Source organism: Pseudopodoces humilis, chromosome 6, assembly GCF_049639895.1.
Source record: "Pseudopodoces humilis isolate 2021_Gansu_Grassland_sample_001 chromosome 6, ASM4963989v1, whole genome shotgun sequence".
Classification (NCBI taxonomy): domain Eukaryota; kingdom Metazoa; phylum Chordata; class Aves; order Passeriformes; family Paridae; genus Pseudopodoces; species Pseudopodoces humilis.
Genome location: NC_142205.1, coordinates 10,256,961 through 10,275,097, shown reverse-complemented (window position 1 = coordinate 10,275,097; position 18,137 = coordinate 10,256,961). Strand labels below are relative to the sequence as shown.

At 41.6% G+C, this 18,137-nt stretch overlaps 1 protein-coding gene across 1 annotated transcript in view; it reads left to right on the top strand.

The window, feature by feature from the left end:
* The window catches only part of CPZ (carboxypeptidase Z), a 33,781-nt gene that overhangs the window by 7,469 nt on the left and 8,175 nt on the right, over positions 1-18,137 (top strand). Inside the window, exons 2-7 of the mRNA XM_005517868.3 lie at positions 4,274-4,297; positions 5,223-5,597; positions 6,372-6,584; positions 8,549-8,745; positions 9,671-9,832; positions 15,795-15,953. Of these exons, the coding sequence (XP_005517925.2) occupies positions 4,274-4,297; positions 5,223-5,597; positions 6,372-6,584; positions 8,549-8,745; positions 9,671-9,832; positions 15,795-15,953 (1,130 nt within the window). The remainder of the gene's footprint in view (positions 1-4,273; positions 4,298-5,222; positions 5,598-6,371; positions 6,585-8,548; positions 8,746-9,670; positions 9,833-15,794; positions 15,954-18,137) is intronic.

The following is an 18,137-nucleotide window of genomic DNA, read 5'->3' as shown; positions in this document are numbered from 1 at the left end:
ATCTGTTTTCATCTTTACTGACCAGCACACCCTCTACCAATCTGTTTCACTGAATGACTTAGATATTTCAGATTTAACACTTGTCCTCAGGTTTATTCTGGATCATCAATCGCATGGGTCTCCTGTTGGCTTTACTCTTGAAAAGACAACTGGCCAGTCCATGGTACTAGAAGTAGATGTTGAGCTCTGTTGTCTGGGTTAGGGTTAATCACAGCAGCTTGCTTCCTTCGGTGCTGAATCATCAAGGGGAAAAAATGTAAGCTTGGCAGTAAAATATGTATGTGCTGCATTGTAGATTTTCAAGCTTGCCTTTGCAAATTAAAACCAGAAGCGTATATTTTATAGAGAGAGCTCAGAAAGCTTGAAATGGCTTTTCTCCTCTTCAATAAGTTATTTTATCCATAATCTTAAATAGAAGCTGTGCTACTAAAAGGACTTTTGTGGCTCTGGTGGAATAGTTAGAGTACAAAAATAAACATAAAAAATTGAAAAGGCTGTTCTGGGTCAGGAAGAAAAAAGGTCTCTCTGTACCAACCTGTTGGTGGATGGGACTTTGACAAGAGGTGACACTGTCTTCCTTTGAGTCCAGGGAAGCATTTGCACAAAAATATTGAAAAATTTTAGACTCTTTCAAACACAGAAGAAGCAGTGATTGAAGCCTGCCAAGTGAACTGGGAGACCTGAGAAGCCCTTTGTATATCAGCCCCTGTTATTTCTCTTATGAAAATGAGGAAGGGAGTGGCTGAACTCTTCTGATATGGCCAGAGCTTAGAGAACACAAGCTGTCACAGGCAGGGATGGGGATTTTCTGGTGATTTTTGTGTGCAGAGACCCAGGCCAGTGGGTGCAAGGTTGCAGGAACAGAGCGTTCAGCTGCAGCCTGGGAGCTGGCCTTGGAGAGCTTCCTGCTGCTGGCTCTCCAGGCAGGCAGGCTCTGGCCCAGCTACATGTATCCACACTTATTTATATAAGCACACATCCTGCAGAATTATCCTTGGCCCTTGCAGAGCTGCACCCTCCAAAACATATGTAAGCACTGGCTTTAGGAAACTGCGAAAGTCAAAACACCACATCAGCACACGTACACATTTAAGGCTGGCTATAAGGCAAGGTTTGGTATAAACCAGACCTTTTCTCTCTTGATTTTATGTGCACTGACTCTTGAGAACCTGAAATGTCAAGCTGTTTCACTCTTGGGTGTTTACAAGACAGAGCCGTGGCTGATATATTATGTCAGCTTGCATGATGGGGAGAGGTGGCCAGAAGAAGTTGCATGGATATCTCTAGTAAGGAGAGACAGAGAGAAAATTCCACCTCCATATGCTGCAAAATGTGAGGCTTAAATCTAATTTTAGCTTAGATCTAGATTTAGGTTTAGATCCAGGTTTAGGACCCAGCAGCAAGCACTTTTGCTAATCAGTGAGTGAGTCTTGGTAGCTTTGAGTTTGTAAAGTTTGTGATCCTGGATCACAAGTAGTGGAAAAGCTTTATCCACTAAGCAGTGGTGTTGCAGAATTACCTTTGCTTATTACATACTGAGATGAATAACTTCAGTTGCCATGGAAAAGATTTATATGGATTTGGTACCTCATCTGAAAAATAGATTTATCCTCTTCAGTCAGCGTCTTTGTTAATGAGAACTAACCATGTTGCTTAATAGATTTCCTCTCCCCATATAGATATGGTTAAAATATCAAAATGTAGATGACATGTAGAACAGTCTGAAACAAAGTTGTCTTTCTCTCTCCTGTGCTAACATCTCCTCCTGCTCACAAAAGGAGCCAGTCCTCAGGTGAACCCTGGGACAGAATATCAGTGGAATTTCACGTCTCTTCCATCAGCTATCCATTGCTTCCTGATGCCTCCCCTTCTGGCCAGCTGGGCAGAAAGAGGCATCTGCTAAACGCAGCAAGTCTGCTGCTGCTCAGAGAGCTGGAGCAGGGAGAGGCAGCACCACATCCAGACCCTGCCTGCTGCATTTTCCCTCTGGTTTCCTCTGCTTGTTCCAGCGAGTTGCCAGAACACCTTTTTGCTCCAGCAGAATTCTGAGATGCCATTGAGAACATTGAGAACAGGCCTGACTGGTGGCTAATAGCACTCCTGAACAGCAAAAGGGGTTGGGGAGACTGTGTGTACCTCAGTTTCATTATTTGATCATTGCAAGTCAGAGAGATAAACTAAAAAGACATTTGTAGCTTGGTCCTGGAGCCAGCAGAGGGGGAAATGCCTCTTACTTTTGAAGAAATGTGAGCAGCTGTAGAAAGACCATTCATACTCCCCAAATTCATGAAGAACTGTGCCCAGCACATACAACCCTCTAGTCTAACATAATAGCTATGATATATAAATTTTCTGCTCAGGAGAGGGAAAAAAAAGGTGTCAAATATTTCTCATCCACCCCTCAACGTAACAAAGGGGATTCATTGCTAATGACCCTGGTGACAAACAGAGATAGTGTCACTCTCCTCACTGGGACAAGGCTAAACTCAAGCCAGTTCTTTCCACACTACGTTCTCCCCTCTGTAAGGAACACTTGGCTGACTCCAGACTTACGTCCAAGGTCTCTCAAATGTGGGTGTGATGATGTTAGTATACAGGACTATCCAGATTCAGCGGGTAGTGACATCCAATTTTATCAGCAGGATTAATTGCTGGAGCTCTTACAAGAGATCATTTCTTTCTCACTCCCAGCTAGCATTGTACAAAAATGCTATTGCTTGATTATCCCCAGATGTAGCACTGCATGCAGTATTGGGCTGAGATGAAGCTTTTTTTAGAAATGCCTTGACCTTAATAACTAACTCACAGAGGGGATTGTGCCTAGCTAGGGGAAACACTGAAATCCTATAATGGAAGGCACTGTTGATGAACCAGGTATTATTTAATGCAATTATCATGATGCACTGAGCCAGGAAAGGAGTTTTTATGGATATCATTTTTTCTAGCTTGCTGCTTAACAGAACTTGTTGGTGTTGGGGATGGGCTGTTTCTGCTAGTTCTGATGCCTCATTTATTTTATGAGGTAATATGGCTCAATTACAATCCATAATATAGAATCAGACTAATTTCCAATGAAATGTCCCTCTCCAAGATAAAGTCCCAGGGTTAACTTGCTTCTCATTACAATGACTTTATTTTGGCTAAAGAATGATCAACTCATTAGCAACACATATGCAGACAATTATGTTTAAACAAATATGCCAGGGGTAGAAGTTTAAACTCTTTTTAGCAGAAAAAAGAGAAAATATAATGAATTTGGTCTTGTGAGGACAGATGCTCAACTTAGTGACCAAGAAGCTGGATGTCTGTCCCCCCAGTGAGAGCAAGAAGAAATATCAACAGAAGAGATCCCCAGTACACCACAAGAAAGGTGAACCTGGTGGTGTTCAGGCTTGCACAGAGTGATTTAGCACTGGTGAAACCATCTCCAACACCTTGGCAGAAATATATTTCTTTAGTTGCCAATATTGGAGAGAACAATATAAAATCATTGGCTACAGGAGCAAAAGAAGGATTTCCTGGGTCATCAAACCATGTTCCTTCAAAATCAAGAGAGCATAATTTATTTGATCTAATAACCAGAAAGCAGAGGAGATCCCTTCTGTTTGCAAATGCAGTGTGAAGGAATGCACCAGGGAATGCAGAGAGCTACTTAAGCTAAAGGACAATGCTGGCACAACAACAGTGAATAAAAACTGGCCACAAATACTTTTAAACAGGAAATTAAAAGGCAATTTCTAGCCATTAGAAGAGTGATCGTTTGGAAAAGTTTTCCTGTGAGAGTAGTTGGGGAGGGAAGTAATTAGTTTTAAGATATTATTAAAAGTGTGAAATGCAACTGCTAGAGATACAATGAAGTAGGATGAGGAAGAAATAAAATCCCCTCATATCTACCAAAGGCTGAATTGCTTTATGAGAAAGGTATCTACTGCATTATGTGGGACAAAAAGATCTTTTAGGGGAGATTGATAAAACACTTTGATATGTACAGAAGAACTCATATGGACTTTTAACCAGATTGAAAAAGACCTAGGTTTTGATTAGGGAAATTTCCTAGGCACCTGTGTGTGGATGAGGGGGAATGGGGTTTCTCAACTCAGTCTATTCTGTGATTCTGTAATATGTGCCTGCTGGGAATATGTGAATGTTCCTGGTATGGCTGGACCTCAGGACACAGAGTTGCAGCAGATACCTGATCAGACAATTCCTAACACAAACCAGGAACCGTGTACACTCACCCTGTAATGATTTTTCTTTTCCTCTTTATTTACAGGTCAATGCCAAACTGTACAGAAAGGTATGAAGTCTTTCCTTGCTGTTCTTGGAGAACCTCAAAACCACAAGTATTTCTTGATGATTTCCTGACAAGTATACTCATGTTGGTGCTACAGTAGGTTTTCTTACAAGAGAAATGTGCACTTTCACACAGTGTAGTGTACTGCTGCTGTGACAACAGTGTTTGTTACCAGCCAGAATCATTACCAAGAGAAGGACACTCAAATGTAGACCCATTATTATAACAGCCAATAATTTTATGAAGAGATGTCTTTCTATTACTCTTTTTCACTTCTAAGCGGGTTGAAGGTGTTACCAACACTTATTCTTCCTAAGACCTCCTGACCTGATTTCTTAAAATGTATTGGGTTTATGAGAACATACATGTAATCATATTATGTGTCTGCTTGCCTGTGAGTTAAGCACCAGAATGACTTTTCACCTCTTTGGGCAATTTCAATCAAACTTCATGGAGGGTCTGTAGTTTCAGAGATATTAAACTCTACAAATTTTGTGGGGACAAGCTGAGAAAAGAGATAACTTAGCGTTATGTTCTACACTAAAGAAAAAAACCTATAGGATCTCACAGCTACTCAGGGAACCCATATGACAATTCAAGGACAGGGGAGAGAGTGATATCAAATACAGTTCTTCACAAGACACTTATTAAGGAATCTGAGTGTTTCTCACCAGCAAATTCCCACCTTTCTCTTAGGAATTCTCTGGTCAAATTCCTAAACTCAAATTATATCCCCAGACCCAAGCATGTTCCTCAGCCTCTTTCTATAAGTGGTTTTAAACATGCAATACAGTTTAAAAACTGTTTCCAGCCTACCTGAGAACTAAATAGATAAGTCCATTGGACATGGTATTTGTTATAATCTCTTTGTCTATTCAGAATGTCAATGAAGAAAGATCTTTTTCCTATGTTCATCTCTTTTTCACAGCAAAATGTGTGGATATTGCCCTGAGTTCTTGTACTGATGTTGCCTACACTCAAATGGTGTATCCTAACTTTCTGGATCAGAAGTCTCGAGAAGTGATTGAGTATAGCTCTGAGTACCTGCTCATCAGCGTGCTGCACAACTTGCTCCAGGGGGAATGCAACCCCGACCTGAGGCTCCTGGGCTGCTCAGTTCTGGCCCCACAGTGTGAGAAGGACCAAGTCATAAAGCCCTGCAGGCACGTCTGTGAAAACCTCAAAAAAAATTGCCTCCCTGCCTTTGATGCAATAGACATGGCCTGGCCCTACTTCTTAGACTGTGACCGCTTCTTTGCTGGGGAGGAGGAGGGCTGTTTTGACCCGCTGGCAAAGCTGCGAGGTGAGGAAGGCAGCTCTGCTGGCGCTCCTTTCTGCGTGGGGAGCGTCTCATCTCACTCAGCTTGACTGATCTACGGCACAAAACCTCTTTGCTTGTCATCTCTGCCTGCTCTCTTTGTAGAGACCTGTAATGTGTCATTAGTTTTGTTCAACCTACTTTAAAGACTTAATTAAACTGTGCTCAAGAAGTATTTATTTCTCTCCCTCATTTAGAAAAGAGCATCAAGACAGACAGCTCAAAGCAAGATATTTGGATGTATTTAGATAAGCCCAGTTCTGTATGATAGCTGTCTATATATTTGAAATATTTTATTTTAAATCTGAAACTTTAGTGCACTTATAAATCTGTGACTGCGTGTCAAGCTTAATGGCTCATTAAAATATTCTCATTAATGATTGTCACAGATTTTTGTTTGGAGGAAGAAAATCCAGATAGCTGAAGACAGATGAATCTCAGAAAAAAAAAGAATATTCACCAAATTTAAAGGAAAAAACCTGTACGGTTTGTTACTGAAATGAGCTAACATGCCAAAGGTCAAATTTAACTGGAGATTGCACAAATATTTATTAGTGTGTATATGCATTAGTAGGATTTTACAAAAAAAATATGCCAAAATAAAGTATAGGATGTACTACATATATTTAAGGTTTTGATTGCAGCTTTATTTTCTATAATTCTTCTACATATAAAGATAATTTTTAAAAAGTGCAGGTTTTCATACAATCCTCTAAGCACTATGATTTTAAACACTGTGTTACATTTTTTTCATTGCAGGAGAAATAGATGCTGAGGAAGATTTGCCTTCAGACTTGCCAGCAACTTTTATTCAGTTCAAACACCATTCATACTCCCAAATGGTGAGCACACTGAAGAAGACTGCTTCTAAGTGCTCCCACATTGCAACAACTTACAGCATAGGGCGCAGTTTTGAAGGGAAGGATCTTTTTGTGATTGAGTTTTCAACCAAGCCTGGACACCATGAGCTGCGTGAGTTTTATCAATGCCCCTTTTACTGGAACGTTGCTTAAACTGTAAAAAACACTGACCTCAAAACATTTCTCCTCCCTTGTGTTCCTGAGTTATAGTGATAGTTGGTGATTCCTTGTAGCAATTACAATCCAGAAGCAAATTCTTACTGTTATGGTCTCTGTGCATGACTATGTTTGGTGATGCTGTTCCTTGTATCACCACATATTTGGTTGTAGTCATATCACTATTATTTATTTGTGCACCATGTACAAATTTGGGGCACTTTCCTGTTACTGACTTGCCCTCCCTATCACCTATCACTGTCCTTCACATCCTAAAATACACAAGTCTTCTGAGAAGGCCTCAGACAGAGAAGAACATTGACACTAAAATGGACGATTTAGCACAGAAAACAATCCTTCTGAACAGAGATTCATGTCTCAGAGTAACAGGTGGATGATAGCAGGAATTTATATTTTCATGGCCCCTTAATAGATGCTATTATATTATGTATAGGTGCTAATATATACATTAGGACATGAGTCCTCACAGATTTTCTGCAGAGGAGAACAGTAAAAGATCTCTATTTTGTAGTTTCATCACTAAGACAGCAAGAGCCGTATTTTTAAGTGTTTTAAATTCTTCACAAAGCAGATAACTTTCTAGGGCAGTACTAGGTGTTATTTTCCAGTTACCAGCTCCCAGCTCAAAAATTATACTTGTCTAGATATGGTGGATTGCTATGGCCATTGTGGGCTGCTTCTCATCAGAAGAGCTCCAGTATCAGCACAGCCTCAGCAGTGTGGCAGAACTGAACTACACCTGACCTAATACTTTATTGAGATTATGGTCTCAGGTCAGGCTGTTGATTCCTCTGTGTACTGCAGAGGACTCAGAGAGGACGGCAAAGACTGGTAGCTTTGTTTACTCTCAGCTCTGCTGCCTTGCATGGTCTAGAGGTATTTTGAGGTGCCTCTAAACTTAATCAGATCCCAGTAGATGTCATTAAAAGAGCAAAGATCTACATTACATTTTCCTATCATCTTTCCTTTCTTTTTCAAAGAAAATAAGTTGCAGGTGTCTTTTTAAGCTTATACTCCATTTGCCAGGAAAACACAAAGCCTATGAATCAGGCTTTTAAATGAAAACTGTGATATGGCATGATAAAAGGTGGTAGTTTAACACATCTCCTAGCATTTTTCTCTAAATCTGTTACTTCATGCTGCTCAGGACAGCATAAAATAAGGTATAAATTGAGATTTTGCTACCCTGAGCAAGTGTCATACATAATAGCTCTGTGCCAGGCCCCCTCCAGTGCCTGGTGCTCAAGGCTGGCCAGGATCAAAGGCAAAGATGAAGGGATAGACAGGAAAAGGTGTCTCCAAAGTGCATCTGTTTTCTCCTTTCCATTAGTCTCTAAAGAAGGATGGAAACTGGGAGAATAGCTACAGGGAATTACGAAGTTATGAGTTTCTAATAGCCTTATTCCAGGGCTATTTAGCCTGAAAGCCCCTTTTTTATGCACAACCCAACTTCTTTTCCAAATAAAGGGATAATTTATTACACATCTGCAGGTCGTTTCTAATATCTGTGACAAAACAAGGCATTGAAGCCCCCCAAGGTAGGTCAGAGTGTCAGGGCTGTATTTTGTTCCCAGCCATGGCTTGATATTTTTGTTTTCAGCATCCTTTGCCCACAATTAATGATGACTCTAGCAAAAGCTCAGAGCAATGATCGCCTCTTATGGTTTGGAATTCTAATAGTTTGGACTTAACTTTATTTCACACTCTTTAAACTATTGCTGAACTGGTGTTTAATGGAGAGAAGTTCACCTAGAACTGCTGTGCTATTTGAAGGAGTGTGTGCATGAAATTAACGTAAATAAAACTTTGGCTCATCAGTAAGCAACTTGGGTTAGTCTGATTTTGGAAGCCATCCAGGTATAATCAAATTAAAGCATCCCATTATTTCACATTCCACAGTCAAGCCAGAATTTAAGTACATTGGCAACATGCACGGCAATGAAGTTGTGGGGAAGGAACTGCTGATATACCTCGCACAGTATCTGTGTTCAGAATATCTTCTTGGGAACCCTCGCATCCAGACCTTGATTAACAACACCAGAATTCATCTCCTGCCTTCACTCAACCCTGATGGCTATGAACTGGCTGCAGAAGAGGTAAAAGTTTTATTATAAGGAGGTGTTCAGGCCTTCATGTTTCTAGAATTCTCCATGGGAAAGAACAAACTGGAAAGGGAGTGTCATGTAAAGGAGGGAATATTAAGGATTGACTGCCAGGATCACCGAAAGGTTTGGTGGTGCATTGCTTTTCAAAGATGATGTGAACAGAGCTAAGAGGAAATCAGAGCTGTATTTGTCATTTCTGCTGCCTGCATGTGATGATGTGAGAATGACTGTTACTTTTTCACACACTTAGCACTCTCTGCTATCAGTTCTAGAACAAAATGTCTACTGACTCACTATAATGACTTATATTGTTCTATAAGGAAATGCAGTTTAATATCATGCTGATGTTCCCCCTCTTTTAAAACCGTAGACATAATGAAATGTGAATTTTTTGTCAAAGTTTCGTAACGGATGGCAGTTTTCAGAGATTAACTCATGCCTGATGGAGACCTGTGAAAACCAAGATTCTATTATTTGTTACATGACTATTATTTCCCCCTCTCTGTTTTCTTTAACAGCACTAGCATGAAACTAGACCTTTCTTTCTCTGTTTTTGCTCATGTGGTGAGCTCTGTCTATTGTGTGAATCTGGAGTTATTGCACTCTGTCTCGTCTTGGGGCATCAGCTGTATTTTCTTTTTCTCCTCTAACCCATTGTGCATGCTGCTCTGAGCAAGAGGCTCCTGTGCTCCTCTCATGAGTCACATCACTGGTGAGTGAAACACTTCCTGAATGCTAGTTAGTGCATTAATATTCATAGGGACAAAATGTGATTAATTAATAAGCGTGGGTTTTTAACAGAACAGACATTTTCAGTTTACTTCTTTTAAAACTTCCCTTTGATTAAAGAATTTCCACAAGGTGCTATTTTGAGACAGGGAGCTGTTCTGAAGTTGGCTTCTGTGTTACAAAATAGGGAGCTGGTTACAATGGATGGGTCATCGGACGACAGACAGCTCAGAACCTGGACCTGAACAGAAATTTCCCAGATTTGACATCTGAGGCTTACAGAAGAGCTGGGATTCGTGGGGCCCGTCTGGACCACATCCCCATTCCACAGTCCTACTGGTGGGGTAAGGTATGAATTACACATTTTATAAATCATATATACTACAGGACAGCTCAGGAATTAAGAGACTGAGACTGCTTGTTCTGAAGTTATTTGCCTGTAATCAGATTTTATAAGTAGGACTGAAATGGATAGGCTCAGAATTGGCATGAAAATCATGGTGTAGGTCTGGCCAAAGAGGCAGGTGTCACAAATCATTTGGAAGATTTGTGGATAATTTGAACTTTGCTGGTTTAGATTAAGAATAATGACTGTTACGAGGGGGTCACAAGTGTGTAATGATTCATCACTAGTGCTTTAAAGAGTGGTGCCTGTTAAGGGCTTTATGGATTTGGTTGTCATTGCACAGGTTTGATACAATAGGAGTTTCTGCCATGGAAAATGTACAAAGGCTGCATGCAAAGTTGTGTGGTGTCATCTTCCATGAAGAGAGGATGTTTATAAATGACTGTCACCATACAGAGCAGTGGAAACAGCCTGTCGAGCTGCAGAGGTGCTGGAAGGGAAAGCTGCTGCTGCAGGGTGGGAGCAGGGTGGAGGCAGAACTACAGGGCCTCACACTCATCATCACTAAGTTCTGTGCAATGTTATGTCAGGAATGCAAAGCTCAGCCCTACCTGGGTTGCTGGCAGCCCAGCAGCCCCCAGCACAGGTCTAAGTGGACCTTTGCTGCCCCTGAAAAAAGAATCACAGGAAGCTAAATCAGCAGTTCAGATATTGGGAGCTCTGTTCTTCTACTACTTTTAAACTAATTATATCCTGATTCAATATTTATTTTGGCACAAAGCCTCAGACAGGTGGGGACCAGGATTGTTTCAGCATCTGGTGTTAGCAGAAGATTTGAGAGCTCATACTTCAGGTTCCTACTCTGCTGCAGGTGGTCTTATGTAAAGCCAGATCAAAATCCCAATGCTGTTCCAGTGTTCTGGTACCCCATTTCACAGCAGTAAAATCTAGATAAAAGCACCTCACTTCCTCAGGATAATGTGAAGACTCAAGGCTGTAAGAGGCTCAGTAACGCACATTGTATTAGACCACTAATTTCTGCCATAACTCAGCTCAAGTAGTTTATTCTATTTTTGCATATAATCACACATCCCAACTCATGGCACTGAATTTCTGTATGGTTATAAGGTCACAAGCTTAGAAGTTTTCAACTTTTGATTGAATAATAACAGATAACAGTGGGCTGGTAAATGCAAGTGGAGTTCAGAGCTTCAGATGGTAAAGAAAGGTTGAGAGCTGAGAAGCAGAGCCTGAGGCCAAATGAAAATAATGGGAGAGAAAAAAGGGATTTTAGGAGAAAAGTCAGAGAGATTTTGATTCACCCTTATGGTGAGTTTCCCTAGTTGGATGCCAGGTGCTCACCAAATCACTCTATCACTCCCCTGCTCAGCTGGACAGGGGACAGAAAATATAGTTAAAAGTTTATGGGTCGAGATAAAGACAGGGAGAGACTGGTCACTAACTAACATCAGAAGTAAAACCAACTCAGCTTGAGGAAAATTATTTATATCTATTTTATTTATTATGAATTGAATCAGAGTAGAGTAATAATAAATCTTTAAAACACTTTTCCCCCACCTCTGCCTTCTTCTCAGGCTTGATTTTGCACCTGAATTCTATTCCTGCTTCCTCTGTGTTGTGCAGAGGGACTGGGAATGGGGGCTGTGGTCAGTTCATCACACATTATCTATGGTGCTCCTTCCATCTGAGGGGGAGGGCTGCTCAGACCCTTCCCCTGCTCCAACATGGGAAGGAAAGGATGGAGATCTCCCTCCAGCCATGTGCTCACTCTCTCTATGTCCAGAGATGCAGGGTTGAGGACCCAGGCAACACTGAGGAAGGAAAAACATGTCTTTGACCCCCATATTTTTGCCAGTGCCCAGTGCAAACTGTGAACTTGTCTCACACTGTGGCCAGAGTCCCTGTAACTCTGCATTTCCTGGCTCTACTCTCCTCCCTCTCCAAGTGCTGCTTCTGCCCTGGTTCTTCTGCTGATCTGTGGGAGAGATGGTCAGTGGCAGGCAGCCACTTGCAGAAGTCATTTTTACAACCATGTATTTAGCTTTCTTAAACACTGTAACATCTCAGCAGTTTATAGAGGGATGGGTGGAGACAGCCTAACATTGCTTCCCCAGCTACCGCCACAGCTCTGCCCCAGCTGCAGCATCACCCTGGCTTACCTGTCACAGGTAAGGGACAGGGAAACTTGGCACACAACCACCACCCCCTGGGCTCTGCCTCAGTGGGTGCAGACCTGGAGACACAAATAAACCACTTCTCCTGCAAATCTTTTCTTGTTTTTAAAGGAAAAACAGTGTGGCCATCCAAGGTACTCCTCCGAGCACCAAAGCTTAAGGAACTTCTAGGTGCTCTCCTGGCCCCAAAGCTGATCCTCACATAGACAAAACTCCAAAAAATCTCCAAATCTGTTTGTTTCCAGAGCAAATGAGGGAACCAATGGGCCTGTGGCCTCAGTGGCACCTCAAAATCTCCTTGCTGACTATAGCTTCCTATGGTTCACAGACCTGGCAGTAAGTGGTCTCACAGCCTTGTGTCTCCTCTGCTGATGGTACCACAGGACTGCCAAATCAGCTGTCCCTAAATGAGCCTCAGTTTGGTCAGGCAGATGAACTCATGGCTCTGACAGCAGTGCTTTGTGTGTGCAGGTTCATTAGGTTGAATATTTCAACACCAGCCTCTCCCCTTTCATTTACTTAACTGTGGTTATTACCTGCCTTATTAAAGTAATTACCTGAGTGTTGCAGGGCACTGTATAAAGATCAGGAAGCAGAAAGCAACCTCGAGAGCCTGGCTTCATACAGCATGCTTTGTTCCCCACTTTTATGAATTATAGCAATAAGTGGTCTGAGGGCTCAGGCAGACCAACTTCAGGCTTCATCTGAAATATAGTCAGTTCAATTGTCTTGGTTCAAACAGAATCTGGAAGTCTATGCCATTGGAAGCTGGCATACTCTTTTAGAAAATTAGCCTGGCTGCTTTTAAAAGGGAAAAAAAAAAAATCTTTGAAAGTCATGCAGACAGTGATTAATTTCAGTATAATTGACAGAAATGAGATTCAGGTTTAAAATGGGTAGTGGCCCTTCTCTGTACTGATGCAGAAATAATTTAGCTGTTTTCTAGTTCTGCTCTGAATTGTTCTTGTGAGATGGGTACTTTAAAATTGATCTCATCTAACTTAAAAGCAAAAGCCCTGGTGAAAAAAAAAAAATGAGCTCCACAAAACCCACATTAAAGGAAAAGCCAAAGGCCAGAGTGGCACAGATAACATCTGCTATCATTTGGTGGGGCTGGTGCAGAATATGCTCATTTCAAAGCCTTAATCATTGATGTCACTGAATTGTTATAAGGATAAAAATAGTGACATTGAAACTCCTGTTTTTTCACAACATTCACTTCAGTAATTCTCACTTCTCTGTGAGACAGCACTATCTTGGGGCTTATGTAGGTATCTGCTTAACCAGTTGGCTGATCAGGATGAGGGACAGAAATCAGGAGCTCTCAAATAAAACTACATTTTACTCTTGTCCACTGAATTGCAGAAGCAACTTAAAAATCTTATCAAGGCCCCAGGCTGCTGTTTGAAAGCAGGGCTGATGTCAGGCATGTCCTGGCTGGGCAGCAGGAGCAGGGGCAGCTGCAGCAGGGCAGGGAAATGATGGGATTTAGGGTCAGCAACCTCCTCAGAAGTGCTATGGACTTGGAAGGTGTGAGTTTGTTCCAGGTGCTCAACCACCCTGAGAAACTCCCAAACTGCCCAATCCATGGGGCAGGCAGTGATGCTTACAGCCCCTTACAGGGTCTTCTTCATTCAGAAGAGATGGGATTAAAGGATGAACTTCCAGGGTGCAGGTGGAAGTGTCTGGTTCCGTCCCAAGCACTACTGGGATAAAGATAATTATCAGATCATCCCAGGACACTGTACAAAGGCCAGGAAAACAATTACTTTGGTGCAGATAGCATTCTTTGGATGCTGCCAAGTTTCTTGTCATGAAGCCTGGGGGCTGCTTTCTTCCATTTCTGCATTGTGTGAATGGGTGTATGAGACTGCAAAAAGTCCTTTCCTTTTGGAATGCCCTTTCTCTGCCTTTTTAAATTTATTTTTTCATGTCATGCCCTTCCTGGAAACTCTGTGTTTAATCTTCCCTATTATGTGAAAAATACTTTGATTAGGTTTCTGATGTGCAAAGTGCATTCTGTGTGTTCCTTAGTTGATCAGACTTTCCCTGTTACATCCCATTTTTTAAGCTGCCTCTTTAAAATGCCAAAGTAGAAAAGGTCATGACACAGAGATTCAAAGATTGCCACTAGGCTGATAGACAAAATGAACCTGACCTGTTTCTCCTGGGGATCAGTGGCACAAACTGGCTTGTGTTCATATATTTATCACAAACCACTGATTTAATGATTCACCTTGCAGCGGTGGGAAACTCAGGGTCCCATTTCTTCCCTAGTACAAGGTACAGCCTTTCACACTTGCAGTGGCTAAAGGCACCAGCTCAGATCAATAGCTACAGAAGGGCATTTTAAGGAAATCCAAAATCTAGAAGGACTCAGTTAAAAACTACAACATCTATAAGGACGTAGTCTCCTCCTTAAGTCAGAAGTAGAAAGGGCAATATCTTTTTTAATCATTCAGGTAAAACTATGTTTAGACATGTTTTTTTCCTTGCCTTTCTGCCTCATTGATGGAGCTATAATATATCCATGGTGCACCTTCACAGTGCTTTTCTCTGCTCCACACCTGGGTTTGTGGATCCCCAAAGGTTTTTTTAACAATAGCAGATTAGGGACTGATCCAAAGAAAACAGGAATTATATTGTTGAAACACAAATACATGGGTCTTTAGGGGCTTTATTCGGTTGGCTCGGTAGTTTTTTTTCTTGTTTGTTCAGGATGTTTTCTCCCTGCACACTGTTAGTCACTGTTAGTCTGGAGCCCTGCCTGCCTGCTTTCCTGACAGCTGATGGAGACAAAGCAAAGGGTGATAAGCAATCCCTAAAGCAGCCCTAAATATATGCTGGACTCAGTTCATCAGAACATGTATTTCTCATTCTTACAAAACCTGCATATCTGCAGTTGCGCAGGGTCCAGATGAGCAGCCTCTATCCTGCTCAGGTTTTCCCCAGATGACTCCCCCCAGCTGCAAGGAAAAGAACCTCAGCTCTCCAGGGGCACCGGTGTGAGTCTGGGCTTGCAGGGACCGGCCAGCAGATGACACTGTTATCCCTCAGAATGAGCTAACACCCGAGCACGTCCCAGAAATAACGCCTCAGAAACGGGCTGAAGGAACCTCCTGCATGTCTCATGTCACAGGGATGCCTGAGCATCCCTGTGACTCTGCTGCCCTCTCCCTTGGGTGCTGTTACTGAGAAGGGACTGTCAAAAAGCCCTAAATTGGTGACTTATCTGCCACAGTTCACTGCAGATAAACTGCAGGTTTTGCTGTGCTTTATATATATTAGCTTCCATTTATTTACAGATTGACCTGGACCTAAGGATAACAAATGCATTTTCAACAAGCGATGAGAATTGTAAATTTATCCCCCTGTTCCAGTTTATCCATTCAAAGTCAATCCTGCTGATTCAGAAATTAAATTAGATAGGGAGTTAGGTAAGTAGTGATAAGATGCCACAAGTTTTCCAGCCTAAAGTATTGCCATTGTGATCTGAAAATATCCCTTTAGTGAAAAGTTTCTTCTGTCAAATTTTCTCTTTCTTTTTTTTGTTCCAGTTTTTTTACAGTGAACAATGTGTATCATCCATTCCCTGGAGAAAAATTATTTTCTGCTCCCAGTAACTTTTGGTCTGGAAGAGTGAAAGAGCTTCAACATTCTCCTTTTGACATAATCTCTTCTCCAGTGGGCTTCATCCAGCCCAGGATCAAATCCTTGTGGAGCTGCATGGCTAGTCACAGCTTTTATTTTTTTTTTCTCCTGGATTTCAGGTGGCCCCTGAGACAAAAGCTGTCATGAAGTGGTTGAGGTCTATCCCTTTTGTGCTCTCTGCCAGCCTCCATGGGGGAGAGCTGGTTGTGACCTATCCTTATGACTATTCAAGGCATCCTATGGAAGAAAAAATGTTCTCCCCCACACCTGATGAGAAGGTAATATTGTTTTTTCTGGGTTGGGATGTTGGGTCCATTTCTGGAACTATGGAACTATTTACTTTTAATAAGTAATAAACTTTGCTTAATTTAGATCAGGTACATGTGAGTATATGTATGCATGTATGTATTAAATATGTAATTAATAGCATATTTATATACATAATGCAAGTCTATATACATATATATATAACATGATATCAGCTCATTTGGGTGGAGATGATGCTAATAATGCCAAGGTCAAGTGCTCAATCCCCACAGAGGCCTTTAACTCAAGAGCTGGACTTGATGATCCTTGTGGATTCCTTCCAACTCAGAATATTATGAGACTCTGATTTATACACTTACTTAATGTACTTTAAAATATAGGATTGTTCACACACTTATCAGCTTGGTCTGGGAAGATTTACCCATCTTTTTTGAGGCTAAATATGGTTTCAAAAAGCATAGATTAGGAAAAATCTAGGTTTTAATTTTTAAAAGGAGTAGGCTGTGATATTTTTACCAGTGTTTTCCAGAAGAAAAGGAACAAGCCTGACCAGCAGTGTTATTTTCACTTGAATCCATAAGGAGTGGGGGGAAAAAAGACTCATTGCCATATGGTGGCAGCCTTGTAACATTTATTCCAGGTCAGATGCATGGGATTGGTTTCACCCTCTTGTCCCTGGAAAGTTCCTCATTTGGGACTCACTGTAAATCTTCTGTGAAATTTTTTGCCATCTTTCCTATTTCCCTTTGGTTTCCTCAATCTAGTATTCATTGCTGACATGCCCACCAGGAGAACAGCTAGCTTCTAGCGTGTGCTAAAAATGTCTGTGGCCTCTTAAGAAAAGTGATTCTTTATATAAACAAAGAGCAGTTGAAAATAGTCAGAAGTTGATCTTTGACTTGAAGCATCCTTTATCTTCGAGCATATCTCTAGGCTGACTTCTTCTGAAATGACAGATCTCACTAACACATATTAAATATTTAAAGATGTATGACTGTTAAGCATTTTCTGTATCAATCCATTTTTTTCTGAGCTGTACATTGTCTGCTGTATGTGTGTATGAAAATGATCAGCAGTAAAATTAACCAGGCACTGCACAGTAAAAAGTCTGTGTAAGAAATATCTGGTGAGTGCTAATGCGAGCTGCAGAACCTCTTGCTGAGGACTGGGGGAAATCATAAAATTGTGCTTTTACATCCCACTGCCTGGGCAAGGGCTACCCTGTGCATAGGTGGTGAAGGAATATTGCCATGTGTGCTTTATCAAGCAGGTCACCTCTGGAATGGAAGTACAGCAGTGCTTCCATCATTTCCACCCAGGGACAGTGGGTGTATTTTGAGTGAAAGGACGCAGCCACATGGACAAAGGGCTCCATCCCAGTGTAGTGCACAGCTGGACAAACCCCAGTGGCACTCTTGGCTTGGAGCAGAGTAAGAAGGGAACCCTATACAGGTGACTGCTGCATAGTCAGTGACTGCAAAGTCTGGGAATTTGGCTACAAATCTGGAAATTTAGAGCATAAAAGAGAGGTCTGGGGTTGTCCTCAATGAAAAACAGATTTTTCAAATGACAGCACAGGAACCTTAACAGCACTGTCAGTATCACTTTAAATTTTACACAGAAAGATATAAAACCTGCACCTATGAAGTGACCTGCATTTAAGTAATGTGATCTACAGCTGCTGCTGTCAGGGAACCTGCATCCCAAAATACAGCAGTTTGGTTATCTGCCATGCTTTGGCCATAGCCATTGTCCTGAGTGCTGACCTGCTACATTGGCTGTGCCAGGGGAAACTTGCAGACCAGGGTGAAGTGCCACAGAGCAGATGATAGCCAGATATTAAAAAATCTCATTTTGAGAAATACATTCAAACCATGTTTACCCATTTGAAAATGCATCTGTGCTTCCACCTCCCTGTGCCTGTCATGGTGAATTCATGGAAGAACAAGGATCCTCTCTTTCCTCTGTTCCAAGACACTGCAGATTTCAAGTCTCTTTTTGGCCTGCACCACAACCTGAGCCAGTAATGGCTGAGAGCAAGTAGTCTCAAAGCTGGACCATCTCCTTACACTCACATTCTTATATCTGGTTCAGCTCACCTAATTACAAACTTTCCCATATTTTGAGGTTTGTGGAGGTGGATGTTTTAATTCTTTGTGTTACACAAGAAACTGAATTGATGCCTCTGCTCACCA